Genomic DNA, 17067 nt, shown 5'->3' with positions numbered 1-17067 from the left:
TGTTGTATGTACTGCAGTTTTGCAATCTTATCTTGAATTCCGATCCGAACAAGGATTCTATATTATTCTATCATTTGTAATTTGTATTGTGTTGGAACAGGCATTCACATTAACCATGAAAGAAGCTAAATATGTTGTTGGAACCGAAAGCTCTTCGCTGTATATAACTTACCCAACTCCGCAAAAATGTTGTTCGCCAGTTGGATTTTATGCTCCACATGATGGAATGAGCTCTGTTCTTTCTGTGATACACATAGTTTTTCTTTTGTGTTCTTTTTTCCACAGTTTTCTTCGAAAAATGTTGCACACCGTTATTTTCACATTTCAAAAATAGCTCCTGTTGTTGATGATTGGCTGTTGCGCAATTCCTGTCCGCAATCGATACAGGTATCGAGTGTGAGTCGAGTTTTATTAACGAAGTATTCGCTATATCCGACAGATGTCGCCAGCATGTAAGAACTCGAATCTGAGTATTGATTTTCAATCCATTAAACTCAAGGGAAGTAACTACAGCTGCTACTTTTCTGTCCACATCGCCTACAACACCAAATAACAGAAGTCAGAAGTTAAACAGCAGAGACATATATTGCCTATGAGTACAATGGTTTTTGATGGTTGGTTGTTGTTCAAGAAAGACAAGAATGTTCTGTGAAAAATTAATGCAGCCTCATTGACTACATTATAATTGTTTCTTGTCCTCAGAGAGAAGATTCCTTCTGGATTTAAGAAAATGGTGTTCAGTTTGCCATACATGCCCCAAGCAAAAAGATATGTCAACCGTATAAAATGTTACCAGAATTATTATCCCAAATTAAGAAGGAACATAGAAGTAGTGTTCTCATTGATAACATACTAACCACATATGCGAAGGTACTTGGACAGGAACCGTCATATGCTTCAGGTAAGGATGTACACGTACTTATAGATATATTAAGAGACAGAGTTATTTCAGAGTAGAGAATAAATGTAGTGCTGAATTTTGAGTATATTTTTTCCATATGTCTACATATCTTTGGTATAAATGACAAATGTCTATGAGCAAATGGGTATGAAAGTGGAAATTTTTTACAACATAATGAGATTGCATCCTATTTTACCTGAATTATCTGAGTAGTGCCCGAAGCTGTAACTTCAATATTAATACACACCTGTGTCCTCCTTTAGGCGATAAAGTGTAGAGAGTTTAATATTTGCATCTGTTAATATTTCTGAGATATGTGACAACATAAATATCTTCTTTTTTTCTAGCTTACGAAAAGCATTAAATTTTGTGGAGAATTTTGAACCAAAATATACCATCAAATTGGCTCCCAAGAGCAGTAAGGCAAATTTGCTCCAGAATTGTTCTGATAGTTCTAAAGTTTGATGGTAAATTATTGCCGTGTTATCTTTGTGAAAATGTGTGCCATTTTTCTTTTGTGTATACTTTTTGAAAATTGATAATATCTGTAAAATGTAGATACCAGATTATTAACAGTACGTACTAAGAAATGCATAATAATCTGTAATTTTCAGACTAAGAGTAGAAGATGTCCCTTTATTCCATTTTTCATTAAATTTGTTTGTCAGAAACTCATCTTGCATATTCCTTGTAACCGCTCATCAATCCCTTTAATGGCTTATGTTAATTCTGCACCTGTAATGAATCCAACTTTTAGGTCATAAGGCTTGTTATTGTCCACTAATTGTCGTGTTTTGTCGGCTTGAACTTGGACCCGAGCCAAGCGGGAGTTGATGTTACATTTCCTTTTGAGGCATGTTTACGGTAAAAAAAAGGAGTTTTGCCAACTGTTGCAACACAACACTGCGTGAGTTTGGGAGAAGTGGGCGTATACTTGCGGAGGTGGCAGTAATTTATAAGAGGATTGTGAAATTAATAAAGTGGTTAATTGATTTACTACGAACTGGCCGTGAACATAAATGAGATGAGTCGTTGCCTACCGACTAGCAGAGCTAAGCAAATATCCCTGAGAGATCCCGAGGACCCAACACACTCCACCAGTTACACACGGTCCGGGATGGACTACAGTGTGTGATCAGCCACACTGGTCCGTGGGAACGATCGGTTACAGTGTGGTTAAATCAGAGGTTCTCAAAGTGTGGGGCGCGCCCCCGTGGGGGGAGGGGAGCGAGTGGTTTTCTGGGGGAGGGGTTGTTTATATGAAAAACCTTTTTTTTAACGAAATATGGAGAAACATTTTTAACATCCTACCTGTGCGAGACTGGATTTTCAGCTGAAGCTGCCATCAAAACAAAGTATCATTTTACGATGAACCTGGAAAACGACCTTGGAGTGACCATTTCAAAACTCGAACCTCGGTATGATAAGTTATGTTCACAGAAGCAACCACATTCATCCCACTAATCCAGGTATGAAGCATATATTTTATTACAGTTTTTTAAATTAAATTCATTGAATAATATAAACTAAATTATAAAAAAATGTATACTCATAGCTAAATTTTATGTCAAATCTGTTTGCTTGCACTTGTTCTGGAAGGGGGGCGTGAAATTTATGAAATGTTTTAAGGGGGGCTCAAGGTATAAAAGTTTGGGAACCTCTGAGTTAGACAGATGAAGGGCTGGCTGAGGGAGTGGACTATGTGTGTAAGGAGAGTTTATCCAGAAAGGATTGGGGATGTCAATACATTGTGTATTTTAAACTCTGTCTATTAATGGATCTTCCTTATTCCACAGGAATATTTTTTTTCAGACCATTAAGCAATTCTTGCACAATTTTTTTTTCATGACTGATGTACGTACGAGATGTAATTTCATCTGTGCTGATTCTTTGGCTGCCTCTGGTTTGCTGATTGATCAGTTCCTTAACCTCTTCTTATATCGCAACAGCGGACGTCCAGAACACCTTCATCAATTAGCTTCCGAACACTGAATCTGTATCAGAGATAGTCGTTCTTTTTGGTATATTCTGAATGGCAATGAACAGTGTTGTGTTCGCGAGACGTTGTCGGAAGCTGAGTTTGAACTCGCCGTAGTGTTTGCAGATGTTACGACGCCCTCGGTTTCGTTCTAGTTTTATTGTTTAATCTCTGGCTATGTTCGAAACGACTATGCTGTTCCATTTCGTGTGGTTGGAAGTTGAATCAGGAGAGACGAGGGTGAGATATGGCCGCCGAATTTTTCTTACGAAACATCTCGTTGATGCTCGTAAGGTTCATTTGCGTGCCGTAAATCGACGACATGGAGCCGCCGGCTGAAGGAAGTTGTGTTATGGATTTTTATCACACCTTAAAAATCCATCGACCTCGGCCGGGTCTGAACCCGCGTAACTTGGGTCCAGTGGCGACCACATTAACCACTAGTCCACCGAGGGTGACAAGTTCATTCAAATATTACTTTGCCAAAATAACAGCAGGGAAGTTTATGAACGTGTTTTTTATTTAATATTCTTGAATTTATAAGTCATATTTTATTAGAAAATATTTAACAAAATCTAAACAATTTAGCTATTTAACAGAAAACTAAATTATTTAACAAAGCACTAACAATTTAAATATTTAACAAAATCTGAGCAATTTAACTATTTAAAAACACTTAAACTATTTAACTAAAATAATTTAACTATTTTTCTAAAAACAATTTTAAGTATTTAACTAAGAGAATTTAAGTATTTAACTGAAAGAAAATAAGTATTTAACTGAAAGAATTTAAGTATTTAACTGAAAACAATTTAACTATTTAACAATTCTGGTTAATGAAAAGATTTCTTCTGTAAACGATGTAGAAACCAAATTATGTATTTCAGGAATCTGGAAAGAAAATAAACATATGAATCGAATAGGAACTGGAATTATGGGTAACAAGTATGGAAACACATGCAGCGAATGTCTAGTGGCAGGCGATCTCCAAGGATGCAGGTTTTGAAGGAATTTGTGACGAGGTTCGTGGTGAAAGACAGTGGACTTATTCTATTTACGTGGACTCTTGTATAAATTACAGGTTTCAACATGATTTAGCAATTTTTGGGTGACTTCTGTTTGACCCTCTGTTTCATCTACCTGTCATAACCCGACCTGGTGTCGTAACTTTTATGTCGTGTGATTTTGAAATGCATAAAACGTACGAGTCGGAGGGAGAGCAGGAATTAGGTCAAATGCAAGAATATAAAAATTACAAAGAGAACGTCAGGCTCTTAGTATGCCTTCGTGGCACTATCCAGGCACTACATTTAAATGAAAGGCAAGTCAGTAATTTCGTGGTGGGCGTTTCCTGTGGCGGTAATTAACTGTGAGCGTGTAATTAGTTCAGTGTGATAATTAGGCAAGTACACCTTTCCAGGTTCTTTTATTCTGTAATACGTATTTCTAGATGTGGTTACAAAATTTTAAAAGAGTTTAATTTGCCTAATTTATTTTTGAAATAAAACAGGTTCTTGAATCTGCTCAAAATTCTGTGCAGTGTCTTAATATTTTGCGTCCTTTGAGATTGCCACCAAACGATTCAAGATCTGAGTTCTTTAATTTGTAGTATGTGTTTTCAACAGGGACATTGAGAGTGAAAGAACGTATTGAAATGAAGATCAGGAGGACCATTTTAAAGCCAGTCCTATAAATAATTACGCGTAATTAATTACACACGTACAAAACCGTCATGTGCTCGAATGTTCAGATATTTCTTAACTGTATAGTTAAATAGCCATCTTGATTTTTCTCTTGAACACATTTTACTACACCATTTACATTGATCAATGCTGTCATGAATCTGTATTGGGCCCATATAATAGCTGTAATCCAAAGGAGAATTGACACTAACCTCAATGTTAATAAACTGCTGAATGCCTTCTTCTTGAGTGGCGTCCAAAAATTCTTCTTTAGAATAAGGGTTAAATTCGGGAGAACCAAAATCTGGCAGAGGAACATTTTCTGCTGTGCTCGGCCGCGTGTTAGAAGGCGGTGGGTTGTCGCTGCTTTTGTTTCGGGATGCAACAGTCGTCTGTTGTTCTTCGTTGCCAGCGTTGTGGGCAGTGCGAGTTGTTGTTGTTGTAGTCGGTGGTGGTATTGTGGATACAGGAATAGGTAGCACGGTGCTCTCTGGAGAAATGGGCATCATTTTCATCGTTTTTTGTCCCTGAAATTCAGAAAATGGTTGATTAGTGGGCTTCAATCAATGAAACAAAATTCTTGTACCTTAAAGTATTGATACGACATGCAATATAATATTACGATGATAATTAAATTTATAAGGTGGCTGATTCGTTGTGGATATCCATCTTTTCTAACATTTTGGAATTCTAAATAAAATGATGTTGTCTTTTTCACATTTCTCTAACAGGGGGTCAGCCTTCATATTTTTCCTGCTGATGGGACGGTTTAAATAAATGGAATGTTTACATTATCTCGAGTGAATTGGCTTTTAGAATTCAAGAGCTGCTAACGGTGAAATGAATTGGCAGATGATGTTTTTCGTGAGATTCTTTTGCCTTCGAAGAATGCCTGTACACAATTTATTCATTTGATAGGTTATCGTAATGACATTTTCTGATCGGTCTTCATTACACACAGTTCAGGTATTTTAGTGAATGTTGAACAACTGCATTGCTGCCAATAGTATAACAGCAACATTCTGAGTGTGGGAGAAAAAAAAATTGGAATCTTTTTCTAAGGAATAAGCTAGCCTCAGAAAGTCTTCAGTCATCCTAGATGAAAGACCAAGCAGTGCCGAAGGGCTGAGAATGGAAATAGTGACGCTAAGACCAAGAAGTAAATAACTGTATGCAAAAGAGTCGCATGAAGACACTGGAAATTAATAGGGAACAAAAAATAAAGGCTGTAAATTGTTAAGTAAATGAAATAAAGTCTTGTGGAATGGTAAGGAAGAAGAAAGAAATGGCGTGGGACTAATGACGTCAGAACACCTAGACGACGAAGTCTCAGCCTTTATTACAGTGAACGTGATGGATATTTTGCAGATGCTCTTTTCCCAATTCGGATGTGATGAAAATGTGACATAACAGAAATGGTTAACAGGAATAAAAGTTTATTTATAGGAGATTTCAGTGCTCAAGAAGTAAATTACGTAATATTCGTAGGTCAAGAAAAATGGCGACGTATGTATATTTAATGTCTTTATAAATATAAACTATATGTAACATTACAGCCAGTTCCTTTTTAGAGAAACACAAGGGCAGATGAAATAATTTTTAAAACTTAGGGTAGAGTTTTAGGGATTTAAATAGTGGAATCAACTAAATAAATTCAACTGCAATGCGTCATAACAAACGGGGGAAGATAAACTTCCCGATCAACCCCGGAGTTTACTCTAGTCATTTCTCGCCTCTGACTTTCCACACTTGTTTGTTTTCCATGTGCAAGCGACAAATGTCAGGCGAGTTACTGCGTCCAAGAAGTAATGACGACGACTTACCTTTGACGCAGCGACACCTTGTGTGCCTGTGGTACCTCCCAATTGATGTTCCTCGGCAGGCAGGAGAAGGGCGCCGTAAGCCTGCGCTGTGGTGAGGCGTCGCTTCGGCAACTGGCGTCCTGTTCGCCGCAATTTCTGCTCCCGAAGACGCTTCTGCAAGCGGATCTCTTTTGGGTTGTAGACGTAATCTAAAAACGGAAAGAATTACATTCAGGTCACAGCATTCCGCAAACGGTTGCTTCTGATCGCGTTATTTGACATCAGAGAACGAAAATCAGCGACATTCATAAATCGTTTATTACAGAAAGACAGGAACAATACAATGTATCTTTCTCCGAAACGTTGGCATCGAATTAGTCGCCGTAAAAGCTCCTGATAATACAAAATTAATATTTCCATTACGATTATTAAAACGAAGCAGAAATTAATAACACTGAAGTGACTTTAAAGTGAGGTCTTCCTGGTAAATTACTGCTTCAGTATTGAGGTTGAAGTCACTTCAACCCGTACATAACCACAAGACTTTGAGGGGCTTTCACGGCGGTGAGGCCGAGGATGATGATTATAGTCTGGATTTTGGTGCTGTGTAGACTTAGCAGGAAATGAACTCGAAATATAAGAAAATATAGACTTTTTGCACTTTTGTTGACTTATGCCACTCCAGCTCTGATCGACTCAAACCTTAAAATATGTCACTAGAAGTGAATACTCGTCAGAAGTTCTCTTACTTAAAATCGCTAGCAGTCAATCCCAAATAAATCAAAATCGGTGATTTTCCTCAAAATTCTCGGTAACATTTTTTTGGAATATTGCTGCTGCTTGTTGACATTGAAAGAGAATTAATTACTTACCGGGATATTTCTTCTTGTGCTCCGCGCCCGCCTGGTGTGCGCGGGCAAAATACTTGTCCTTCTGCACTCCTTCCATTATCTTCCACATTGCGCCAAGTCTGCAAATAGAAGAAGCAAAACTTGTAAGATTGCAGGCAGGTTGTAGGACGAACCGGAGGACGAACGTCCAAGGGTTGCAGCTGGGTAAAGGCAAAGGCAGTGGCGTATGAGAGCGCACGAAATGTTTCACCTGTTCTCGACGATCAGAACATTTTCAGCAAATGGAAATGAGATATCCAATTTCGAATTCACCTCATGCAGTATCTGCAAATTTTGGATCCTTCGCAATTTTACAGTAATAGAATAGTTCCGGGCGGACTCAAATTCTACTTCTCTACTGTAGGCTACACTTCTGTCCAATATATCCTGCGTTCAGTTTATAATAAGGTAAATATAGATTTATGTAATCCAGCAATAAAATGCAAATTAGCAAACAAGTTAATGCGCCGAGTTTGTGAGTCGAATTTTACAAGAGTCAGTATTTCTTTTAATTACCAAGGCTCACACTTTATCATCAGCGTCATCGGCGTCACCACAAAACAATTTTTTTTCTCTCTGTTCAATAAGAACAAATTTCTAAGTGCGCGTTCTGAAGACGAGAAATTTCTCACATATAATTTTACAGGTTCGCACCGTCGCCATGTTTATAATCATTAACTTGCGTTCAATGATCATACATGTCCGCTGAACTCGAATGGCTTTGAAGACAATTTGTCCTTCACGAAAGCTCTGCACATTAAATTGTTAACTAGTAATTGCCCTGTAGTACATTTTGTATTGCAACTTACCTCACGCTGATTTGTTTGTTACTCTCTTCTGGATGTTTGATAGCCAACTTCTTACGCCATTCATTCGAAAAGAACATGAATGCATTTAGCGGACGAGGGACTTTTGGATGGTCAGATTTCTGTTGCTGTTTGTTTACCTTGCCTGAAAGAATAGTGGAATCAATATATAACATACTTTGAAACTATAAGAATCAAAATTTGGCCAACAGCATAAAAAAATGGCTGTCTTCAATGTATGAAAATTCATTAATCTAAATAGATTCTAAAAAGGAACATTGATATGCATTTTCATGTCAACATCTTGTCAGTGTACCTGCAATGACCATTTCTACTGGTGTCTATGTGATTTACAACATATTCCATACACGTGCATGCCACGTAACTTGCATAAACGAAACTATTTTAATGAAATCTTCTTTTGAGTACTTCTGCCATATTGTTTAGAGCAATGTTGCGCAACCTTTCTACACTCGCGGCACACTAAATATCGTGGAAGAGTCATGGCGGCACACCAACCGCATATCGGAGGGGGGGGGGGGGGGGTTAGACAGTTTATGGCATTGATTGGACGCGACTTCTTATAAATCGATACTAACCGAAAAATGTTCTATTTGATATTTATAATTATCCATCTTTATTGTTATAATGTCATTTATTATAAATATATTAAATATTTCAAATAAATTAAAATATAATATTCCCTACCGTTTGATCCAAAATGTGTTTCGTTGCTTTCAAATTCAATTTATTAGATCTTGTCCGCTCTCTGTGTGCCCGATCATAATAAAGAAAAATAAAACTGAGACAGAGCAGAAAACAAGATAACAATTATTTTTCTCATTAGGGTTATAATTATAAAGTGAGGTGGAAATTTCGTGGCACACAGGTTGAGCACCACTGTTCTGAGCTACTGACAGCGTCGTTAAATAAGCAACAGATAAATAAAAACCTCAACCATGCATGCCTGTGTACTAGCACAAATGAACAAGTTACGGTAATCAGATGAAGGAGGGATCTTTACGGGAATAAATGGGCGACTTTTTCTAACAATCATCCTGAAAATAGAAAGAAACAGCGAAGAATTTTCATACAAATACCCAGTCAAGATTCGAACACTGAACCTCCAGAGTAACATTTGTTCGCTTCCTGTCGAAAAGTGGTCACACGAAAGCCTTAGGATTTTACGATAAGAATAAAATAATTTATTTCATATATAAACACGTGTTGGATCTCTTCCGTTATATATTATTAATAACTAATATTAATGCTGTTTCTGTCTTTGCAGAAATATATAATGAAGTTATGAGCTGGACCTCACAGGGTCTAATTGGAAGGCGGTAATTATTAGGCCCACATAAAACCAGGAAATGTAGGAAAATCTCATTTGCACAAAGGAGACTCTGCTCTTTAGGAAAATTTAATACAGAACGCAAAGAACAGAGCGCACTCCACATACCTGAGCATGCAATTTCTTCATCTTTTCCTCCGGTTTTGTGGCCGTCCTCGACTTCAGCTGCGTTAGACAATGCCTCAGTTATAACATTTATAATCCACGAAAGAAAATCATCACTGTGTTTTTCTGCCACTGGATGTTCCGTTGGTGCAATGGATTCAGAAAAGTCTAAATTGGAATTCGTATAAGTATCAGAAATCTCCTTGAAAATGCTGTTGACATTTTGAAATTTAATTTCAATTTCACCATTTCTGATAGTACAAGACTCGTTTATGTCAATATCCTTTGCTGTCATCAATTGCAAAGCTGCAGTGTTAAAAGGAACAGTTTGTCCATTTGAAAACACTACTTCGATTGTTGTTGAATGGCCGCAGTTTTCTGAGCTCACACAAACTTCGTTCTTCGCACGTTCTTCAAGTAACTTCCTTTTCGTCCCAGAGCCAGCCTGATCTACTTGGATACTGAAACTCGACATTTCTACCGACGTTTCGGTGTTCGTTAGTTTCTTCGTCGATGTCCACCGTCAAGATAGAATGCAGAGAGTGAAATTCGCACAAGAAAAGTACTTGAGTTATTCCGAAAGGTTTTCACTAAGGAAGTCAACACAAAAGTATCTCGTTCTCGAAGCACTTCATCTGCAACCGGTTCAAAGCACAATTTTTTCCAGACTGACGAAAGCCGATTGTCGCCTGCTGTTTACACCAGTACAACAATGCCGACGTAACCTATGACGCAACAGTGAGTAAAGGAATGGAGTGCAATACGGTTCATTCAGGCGTGCATAAGAAATGTGAAATAAACCTTATGACATGCAGGCCGAGATTGTTGCAGGTGTTCGTATTTTATAAGAACAGCTGCGTTTCATATTTGCATATTCTTTGTAGTTAAATAAATACAAATTGAATTACTCCAAGTTATAATTTGGTTACATTCCATCATAAATGTAAAAAGTCAATAATCAATATTAAATATTTTCTGTGCAAACAAAAATGAATTTAAAAGTAATGAAAAGAGGCTTGAAATCAATTTTGCAATTTAATTTGCCCTTGTTTAAAAATAACGGCGTGTTTTTATACGTGTATAATTTTAAAGGCGATTTTTCAAAGACCCCGGGTGCTGTTGAGTCCATCGCCCCTGGGCCAGAGAAAATGTTTTCTTCCTTCGAATCCCGATTATTCATTTTGACCAATGAGAGAACACAACATGAGGGTCAGAACAAAACATTTTCGAAATATTCGAAACAATTTTTGAAATTGAAATTTTTCAATTTTTTTAGATTTGTGCGCTTTTTGAACAATTTGCAACACATTTTATTTTTCGAGTTTTTCAAAATTTTGATTGTTTTTTAAATTCTCCCCACCCGATCCATGCCAGAACCGGTCTCTGCCGTATCCTGTCTCTGAGAGTCTCAGCCACAGCCGTACTCATTCTCTGTATGATCCGGTCCCTGTATTAACCGGTCTCAGCAAAGACAGGTAGGGACTGGGTGAAGCAGAGACAGAGACCGATTTCAGCATACAGCAGGTGTGACAGACACCGAGTCCGTGAAATACCGTGACAAGTAACCCGCAGAGACCAGTTCTGGTGCTGATCGGGTAGAGAAATTTTCCAAAAAAAATTTCAAATAATTAAATATTTCCAAAAAATTAAAAAATGCTGGAATATCTCTAAAAAGCGCACAAAACAAAAAATGAAATATTTGAAACATTTTTTGAAGTTGAAATTTTTCAAAAAATTTTAGTTTTGTGACCAACTCCGGCGGAAACCGGCAGAGGGCTGAGACCGAGGCTTGCAGTGTGTGCGCGGGGCAGATTCTGGGTCTAGCAGAGACCGAGTGTGGCATAACAGACTAGCAGAGAAGTGTTCTGGTGATGATCGGGTGGGGAGAATTTAAAAAAAAAAAATTCGAAAAACCAAAAAATGCTGGAAATTGGCTAAAATTTTTGAAAATTTTCAAATTCAAAATGTTTGAATTTTTTTTTTAAGTTGGAAATTCTCAAATTTTTAGTTTTGTGCGCCATTTGGACAGTTTCCAGCATACTTTCATTTTTTGGAAATTTTGAAAATTCTTTTCAAAATACTCCCCACCCTATACACCTACCTGAAACGGTGTCTGCCGGACACAGTCTCTGACACGCCCCGTCTCTGCACGATCCGGTCTGTGTATGATCCGCTGCAAAGACCTAATCCGGCAGAAAGCGGGTGAGGCAGAGACTGCGTCGGGCAGGGGGCGGGTGATACAGACCGAGACTTGCAGTCTGTGAGCGGCAGTCTGGGTCTAGCAGAGACCGGGTGTGGCAGGACAGACCTGCAGAAACGTGTTCTGGTGGTGATCGGGTAGAGAGAATTTTGGGGAAAAAAATCAAATTTTTAAAATTTTTCGAAAAATTAAAAAATGCTGGAAATTGTCTAGTAAGCGCACAAAACCAAAAGTTTTCGAAAAAATTTTGAAGTTGAATATTCTCAAATAATTTTAGTTTTGTACGCTTTTTGACAAATTTCCAGCATGTTTTGATTTCTTGAAAATTTTGAAAAATTAGATTTTCTTTTCAAAATTCTCCCCATCCGATACCTACCAGATCCGGTGTCTTCCACACATGGTCTCTGCACGATCCGGTCTGTGTATGACCCAGTTTTCTGACGAGCCTTCTTTGCAAAGACTTAGTCTTTCAGATAAAGGTGAGGCGGCAGTGTCTGGGTCTAGCAGACTGGGTGTGGTAGGAGAGAGACCAGCAGAGACGTGTTCTGGTGATGATCGTGCGGGGATAATTTTGAAAATAATTTTAAAATTTTTCAAAATTTTCGAAAAATAAAAGAATGCTGGTAATTGTCTGAAAACCGCACAAAAAATTTCATAATTTTTAGATATTTTTATTTGAAAATTCTCAATTTTTTTCAGTTTTGTGAGCTTTTTGGACACTCTTCAGCTTTTCATTTTTTTGAAGATTTCAAAAAATTTGAATTCTTTTTTCAAAATTCTCTGCACCCGATACATACCACAACCAGTGTCTGCCGGACACGGTCTCTAACAGTCCCGGTCACTCCCGGACTCGGTCTCTACAGGATCCGGTCTGTGTATGTCGTGCTGGATCAGCTAGTAATTTAAAACCAGATTTAAAGACCATGTCCATGATATTAGATTCAATGTAACAAATTAAAAATACGCTCAACACATCCTCGACCACAGGCACGAATATGGCCCCATAGAAGATATCATAGATGTATTAAAAATAGCCTCAAAAGGCAAAATGCTTGACATTCTAGAAAAATTCCACATCTATAAAATTAGGAAAAAGCAAAACATCGTAAATTAGCAGAACACCAACAACTTTAATGTGTTATTTGATCTGGCAATAATTAGTAACAAAGTAAAAGTTCTTTTGCAATAGATGGCCACACTGGTTGGTCAAAATGATTAGAAACCCTGCACACTTTCAAAAAACTGACAGCAATGCCCATGCAACTTTGAAGTTCACAGACACAAACAATGGAACCACAGCTCACCATAGACCAACAATGGAAATCAGGTCAGTGGATATAAAAAAGCACTCAATTTAGATAATACACCAACTCTTGTGCAATTAACATCAAGTGTGGTATTACATAAAGTATGGTTTTATAAAGTGCAACCTTGTATGCTTCATAACAAACTATCGTCTTATGAATTGCATGATTTAATATGTATTAATTTTGTTGCCACTGATGATGACCTCTCGAGGTCAAAACGCATTTGGCACTAAGTTTTGTTTGATTGCATGATTTTATATATCAACTAATCATTGTCTACACTTTTGATCTTGTGGAACAATTAAGATAAAATTTTATCTTTTGATGCCATTTATTTAATGAAAGATGAATGGATACTGTTATACCTGTAATGGTTTCAAATTCTTTCAGAAAAGCCGGCTTATTATCAGGAGATGCGTCTTTAAATATTGAAACCTGTTTTTTCTGAGTGGCTGAAACAGTGAAATAAAAACCTTCAAACATCTTCCAGATAATGAAGATTCCATAAATGCTGATGACAATATGAGTGCCTACAGAAAGAAGACATTGATGAATAAACCGAACAAACAGTGCCCACAAAACTGTTAGTAACTAATTCACAAGCCCAGGATATTATGCAAACATTAACTAACCTTTCTGAAAACTGAAGCAGTGGACAATAGTACATTTAATACCATAAGTGTAATAAAAGGAAATCTTTGTGACATGAAAATAAAATCACCGAAACAAGTTTCGATCCTAAATTATGTATCAAATAAAAAAGGTAATAATTAGCATCTGTACATATGTGTACGAAAATACAGACCGAAAGCTGTAGCATGTAAAGATAGTCAAGGAAATCTATTGACAGAAACTGTTAATAGATGGAAAGAGTATTTTAGTGGTATCCTGACCGGAAATATAATTGAGACAGAGCAGCCAACATATTATACTGTGGATAATTACATTGAAGATCCTACGTTTGAAGAAGTGCAAAAAGTAATCAAATGTCTGAAAAATGGTAAAGCACCCGGAAGTGATGGGATTACTGCTGAACTACTAAAAAAAGGGGGAGTCAAGTTATGGGAGAGAATACATTATCTGATATTGTTGATCTGGAAAGAAGAAAAGATTCCAGAGGAATGGACCCTAGGAGTAATACAACCTATACATAAAAAAGGAGATAAAATGGAGTGTACCAATTATAGAGGAATTACACTTCTGAATGTAATATATAAAATCTTGTCAAGTATTCTATATAATAGATTGGTTGTATATGTAGAAGAGATGTTAGGAGAGTATCAGTGTGGCTTTAGAGCAGATAGATCAACGATAGACCAGATATTTGTATTGAGACAGATTCAAGAGAAAGCCTATGAATATAATATTGACTTAAATCATTTATATGTGGACTTCAGACAAGCATTTGATAGTCTCAAGAGGGACCAAATGTTAAATGATATTCTCCTATTAGGGATACCATCTAAATACGTCAGGCTCATTAGAGCGACATTGAAAGACTCCAAGGCAGTAGTAAGAGTAGATGGTGAGCTAACTAAACCATTTAATGTCAATATGGGAGTTAGACAAGGAGATGCTCTCTCAACAATGCTCTTTAACCTGACGCTGGAAGCATCTATTCGGAAACTTGAGATCTCAGGACATATAGGCATAAAATCAATACACGTGAGTGCATATGCAGATGATATAGCTATTATTAGCAGGAATAAAGCTGCACTGGAAGAAACAGTATTAAAATTTATAGAAGAAACAGAATTAAGGGGGCTAAAAATAAATGAAATGAAAACAAAATATATATGAAAGTTACAAGAACAGCAAGAAATATCACAAATAAATTGAGAATAGGACATTACAATTTTGAACAAGTGCAGAATTTTAATTACCTGGGTTCACAGATTAATACTATAAATTCAGTAACTAATGAAATTAAAGCACGTATTGTGAATAGAAATAGATGTTATTATGCCTATCAGAATTTAATGAAGTCTAAAATACTGGGGAGGGAACTTAAACTGAGAATCTATAAAGTTCTGATAAGTCACATATGGATGTGAAGCCTGGACATTAACTAGCTTTGATGAGCAACAACTTAGAATATTTGAACGCAAAATATTATGAAAAATCTATGGTCCAATACAGAATAGTGATGACTCCTGGAGAATTAGGATGAATCATGAACTAGATTGTATCATACAGGGAGCAGATATCGTGAGGCTAATCAAAAGCAAAAGGTTAGCATGGCTTGGCCATGTTGCAAGAATGGAAGGAAACAGGGTAACTAGAAGAGTGATGGAATGGAGACCGATGGGAAGAAGGATGAGAGGGAGGCCACGGAAACGATGGATAGACGTGGAGGAGAATGTGAGGACGATAGGAGTAAGGGGATGGAGAAGAATTGTGAATGATAGGACAGAATGGAAAAAATTCATTGAACAAGCTAAGACCCACACAGGGTTATAACGCTATAAGAAGAAGAAGACATATGTGTACGAGGTGCGATCTGAAAGTTTCCAGACTGTGTCAATAGAGGGCGAACCGGATGTAGTACGAGCTTCTGCCGCTAGGGGGTGCGGCCTACATTCATAGTGAATCAGTGTGCCAGCCGGCATCATCGAATTAGAATTTGTTTCTTAGTTACAGGCGTTTTGGTAGTGCATTACACCGACCTTCCTGCGATTTCGGAATGGCGGATTTTCATGAACAAAGAGTGTGCATCAAATTTTGCCAAAGACTCACCAAAACAGCTACGGAAACCTATGAAATGCTAAAGCAAGCATTTGGGGAGTCCGCAATGGGTCGTGCACAAACTTTTGTGTGGCATTCACGTTTTAAAAATGGCCGAACCTCTGTCGATGATGACGAGCGTTCTGGACGACCATCTTCGAGCACAACGCCCGAAAATGTTACGAAGATTCGGCAGGCCATTCACGAAGATCGACGTCGTACCATCAACAACTTGTGCAACATTGTTGGGATAGGCTATGGGACCTGTCAGCCGATTCTAAAGGAAGAACTCCACATGCGACGCATCCTGTCTGAGGACCAGAAGCAGAATCGACTTCTCGTTTGTCAGGAGCTCAAAGATCTTGCAAGAACCGACCCCAACTTCCTTTCTAAGCTCCGTGTGACTTCTTCCTCTTCCCAAAGATGAAAATTCAGCTAAAGGGAAGGAGATTTGAGACGATAGAAGAGATTCAGGCAGAATCGCAGATGGTGCTTGACAGGCTGACAAAGAAAGATTTCCAGGGATGCTTCCAGGCTTGGCAGCGGCGCTGGGATCGTTGTGTTCACTCCCAGGGGAACTACTTCGAGGGTGATGGATGAATTTAATACCTGAGATAAGTGTACGTGTTTTTATAGGCGCAGTCATGAAACTTTCCGATCGCACCTCGTATTTTAAAATTATTTTTGTGCACTTTTAAAGTTTTATACATCATTTTAATCAATATTTTCTAGACAAATATTTAAAATAAAACATGTACTTATAATAATTTTCTTATTAAATATCCTAAAATCATATAATCATTCACTGTAATTTAGTATGTGATTTCTGAGCTTGTTTTTTTATGTTCCCACATACATAGAATAAATTTTAAAAGTAAAAGCATTCAATCCTTCTGCAATGTTTATGGCTGAGTTTTACTGTAAATCTGAATATAAAATACATGGCAATGTCACACTTTTGTAGTTCTGTCTTGCTCAGCATAGACAGCCATCATACTATGTGCAGGATGCTATAATACAATATAAAAGTTTTGTATGATGCACAGATTTTGCAGAGTGTGACTAAGATATTTCCTTTCGTAACTTATACAATCAAAGGAAACCATGTCGAGATAAAAATATAATTTCATATTACTGCAGTAAATGTATTTCATGCATTCATACTGCATCAGCCAAAATAAATAAGAGGTTTTATAGCACTGAAACAAATATGAAAAATTTTATCTCTTGCTGAATCGTAAAATAAACCATTAAGTTTCTTTTTGTTTATTTATTTTTTATAGAAGTCTTTATCCTCTTTTACCCGCAGGTGTCGAGGTAC

At 37.3% G+C, this 17067-nt stretch overlaps 1 protein-coding gene and 2 long non-coding RNA genes across 12 annotated transcripts in view; 1 reads left to right on the top strand and 2 right to left on the bottom strand.

Annotated features, from left to right (window-relative positions):
• LOC110832240 (uncharacterized) overlaps window positions 1–477 on the bottom strand; it is a 28078-nt gene extending 27601 nt beyond the window's left edge. Inside the window, exon 1 of one of the 2 annotated variants that reach the window (XR_015534486.1) lies at window positions 173–477. This is a non-coding gene — a long non-coding RNA (uncharacterized LOC110832240). The remainder of the gene's footprint in view (window positions 1–172) is intronic. The other variant, XR_002543867.2, reaches the window with a different exon arrangement.
• Window positions 469–17005, top strand: LOC110832238 (uncharacterized). Of its 8 annotated transcripts, XR_015534487.1 has the most exons (5): window positions 488–614; window positions 703–901; window positions 10183–10253; window positions 12905–13042; window positions 13413–17005. It is a non-coding gene; the product is annotated as an uncharacterized LOC110832238 (long non-coding RNA). The 8 variants fall into 8 exon arrangements; XR_015534492.1 differs by having other exon boundaries at window positions 469–614; window positions 703–2370; window positions 10183–17005; XR_015534491.1 differs by lacking the exons at window positions 10183–10253; window positions 12905–13042; window positions 13413–17005 and adding an exon at window positions 6333–7023 and having other exon boundaries at window positions 469–614; window positions 703–2370.
• LOC110832237 (uncharacterized) lies at window positions 3696–9990 on the bottom strand. Of its 2 annotated transcripts, XM_087346428.1 has the most exons (6): window positions 9519–9990; window positions 8063–8204; window positions 7236–7333; window positions 6385–6572; window positions 4774–5088; window positions 3696–3770 (listed from the first exon to the last, which is right to left on the bottom strand). In XM_087346428.1, exons 1-6 carry the CDS (start codon window positions 9988–9990, stop codon window positions 3696–3698), a joined length of 1290 nt encoding a protein of 429 aa, XP_087202554.1. The 2 variants fall into 2 exon arrangements, with proteins under 2 accessions (XP_087202554.1, XP_087202553.1); XM_087346427.1 differs by lacking the exon at window positions 3696–3770 and having other exon boundaries at window positions 4591–5088.
• Window positions 17006–17067: the final 62 nt, after the last annotated feature.

The sequence above is a fragment of the Zootermopsis nevadensis genome, unplaced genomic scaffold (assembly GCF_977971745.1).
Source record: "Zootermopsis nevadensis isolate Lab colony 2312 unplaced genomic scaffold, Znev_1.0 Znev_ptg000010l, whole genome shotgun sequence".
Taxonomy (NCBI): Eukaryota; Metazoa; Arthropoda; class Insecta; order Blattodea; family Termopsidae; genus Zootermopsis; species Zootermopsis nevadensis.
This window is presented reverse-complemented; position numbering and strand designations above follow the sequence as displayed.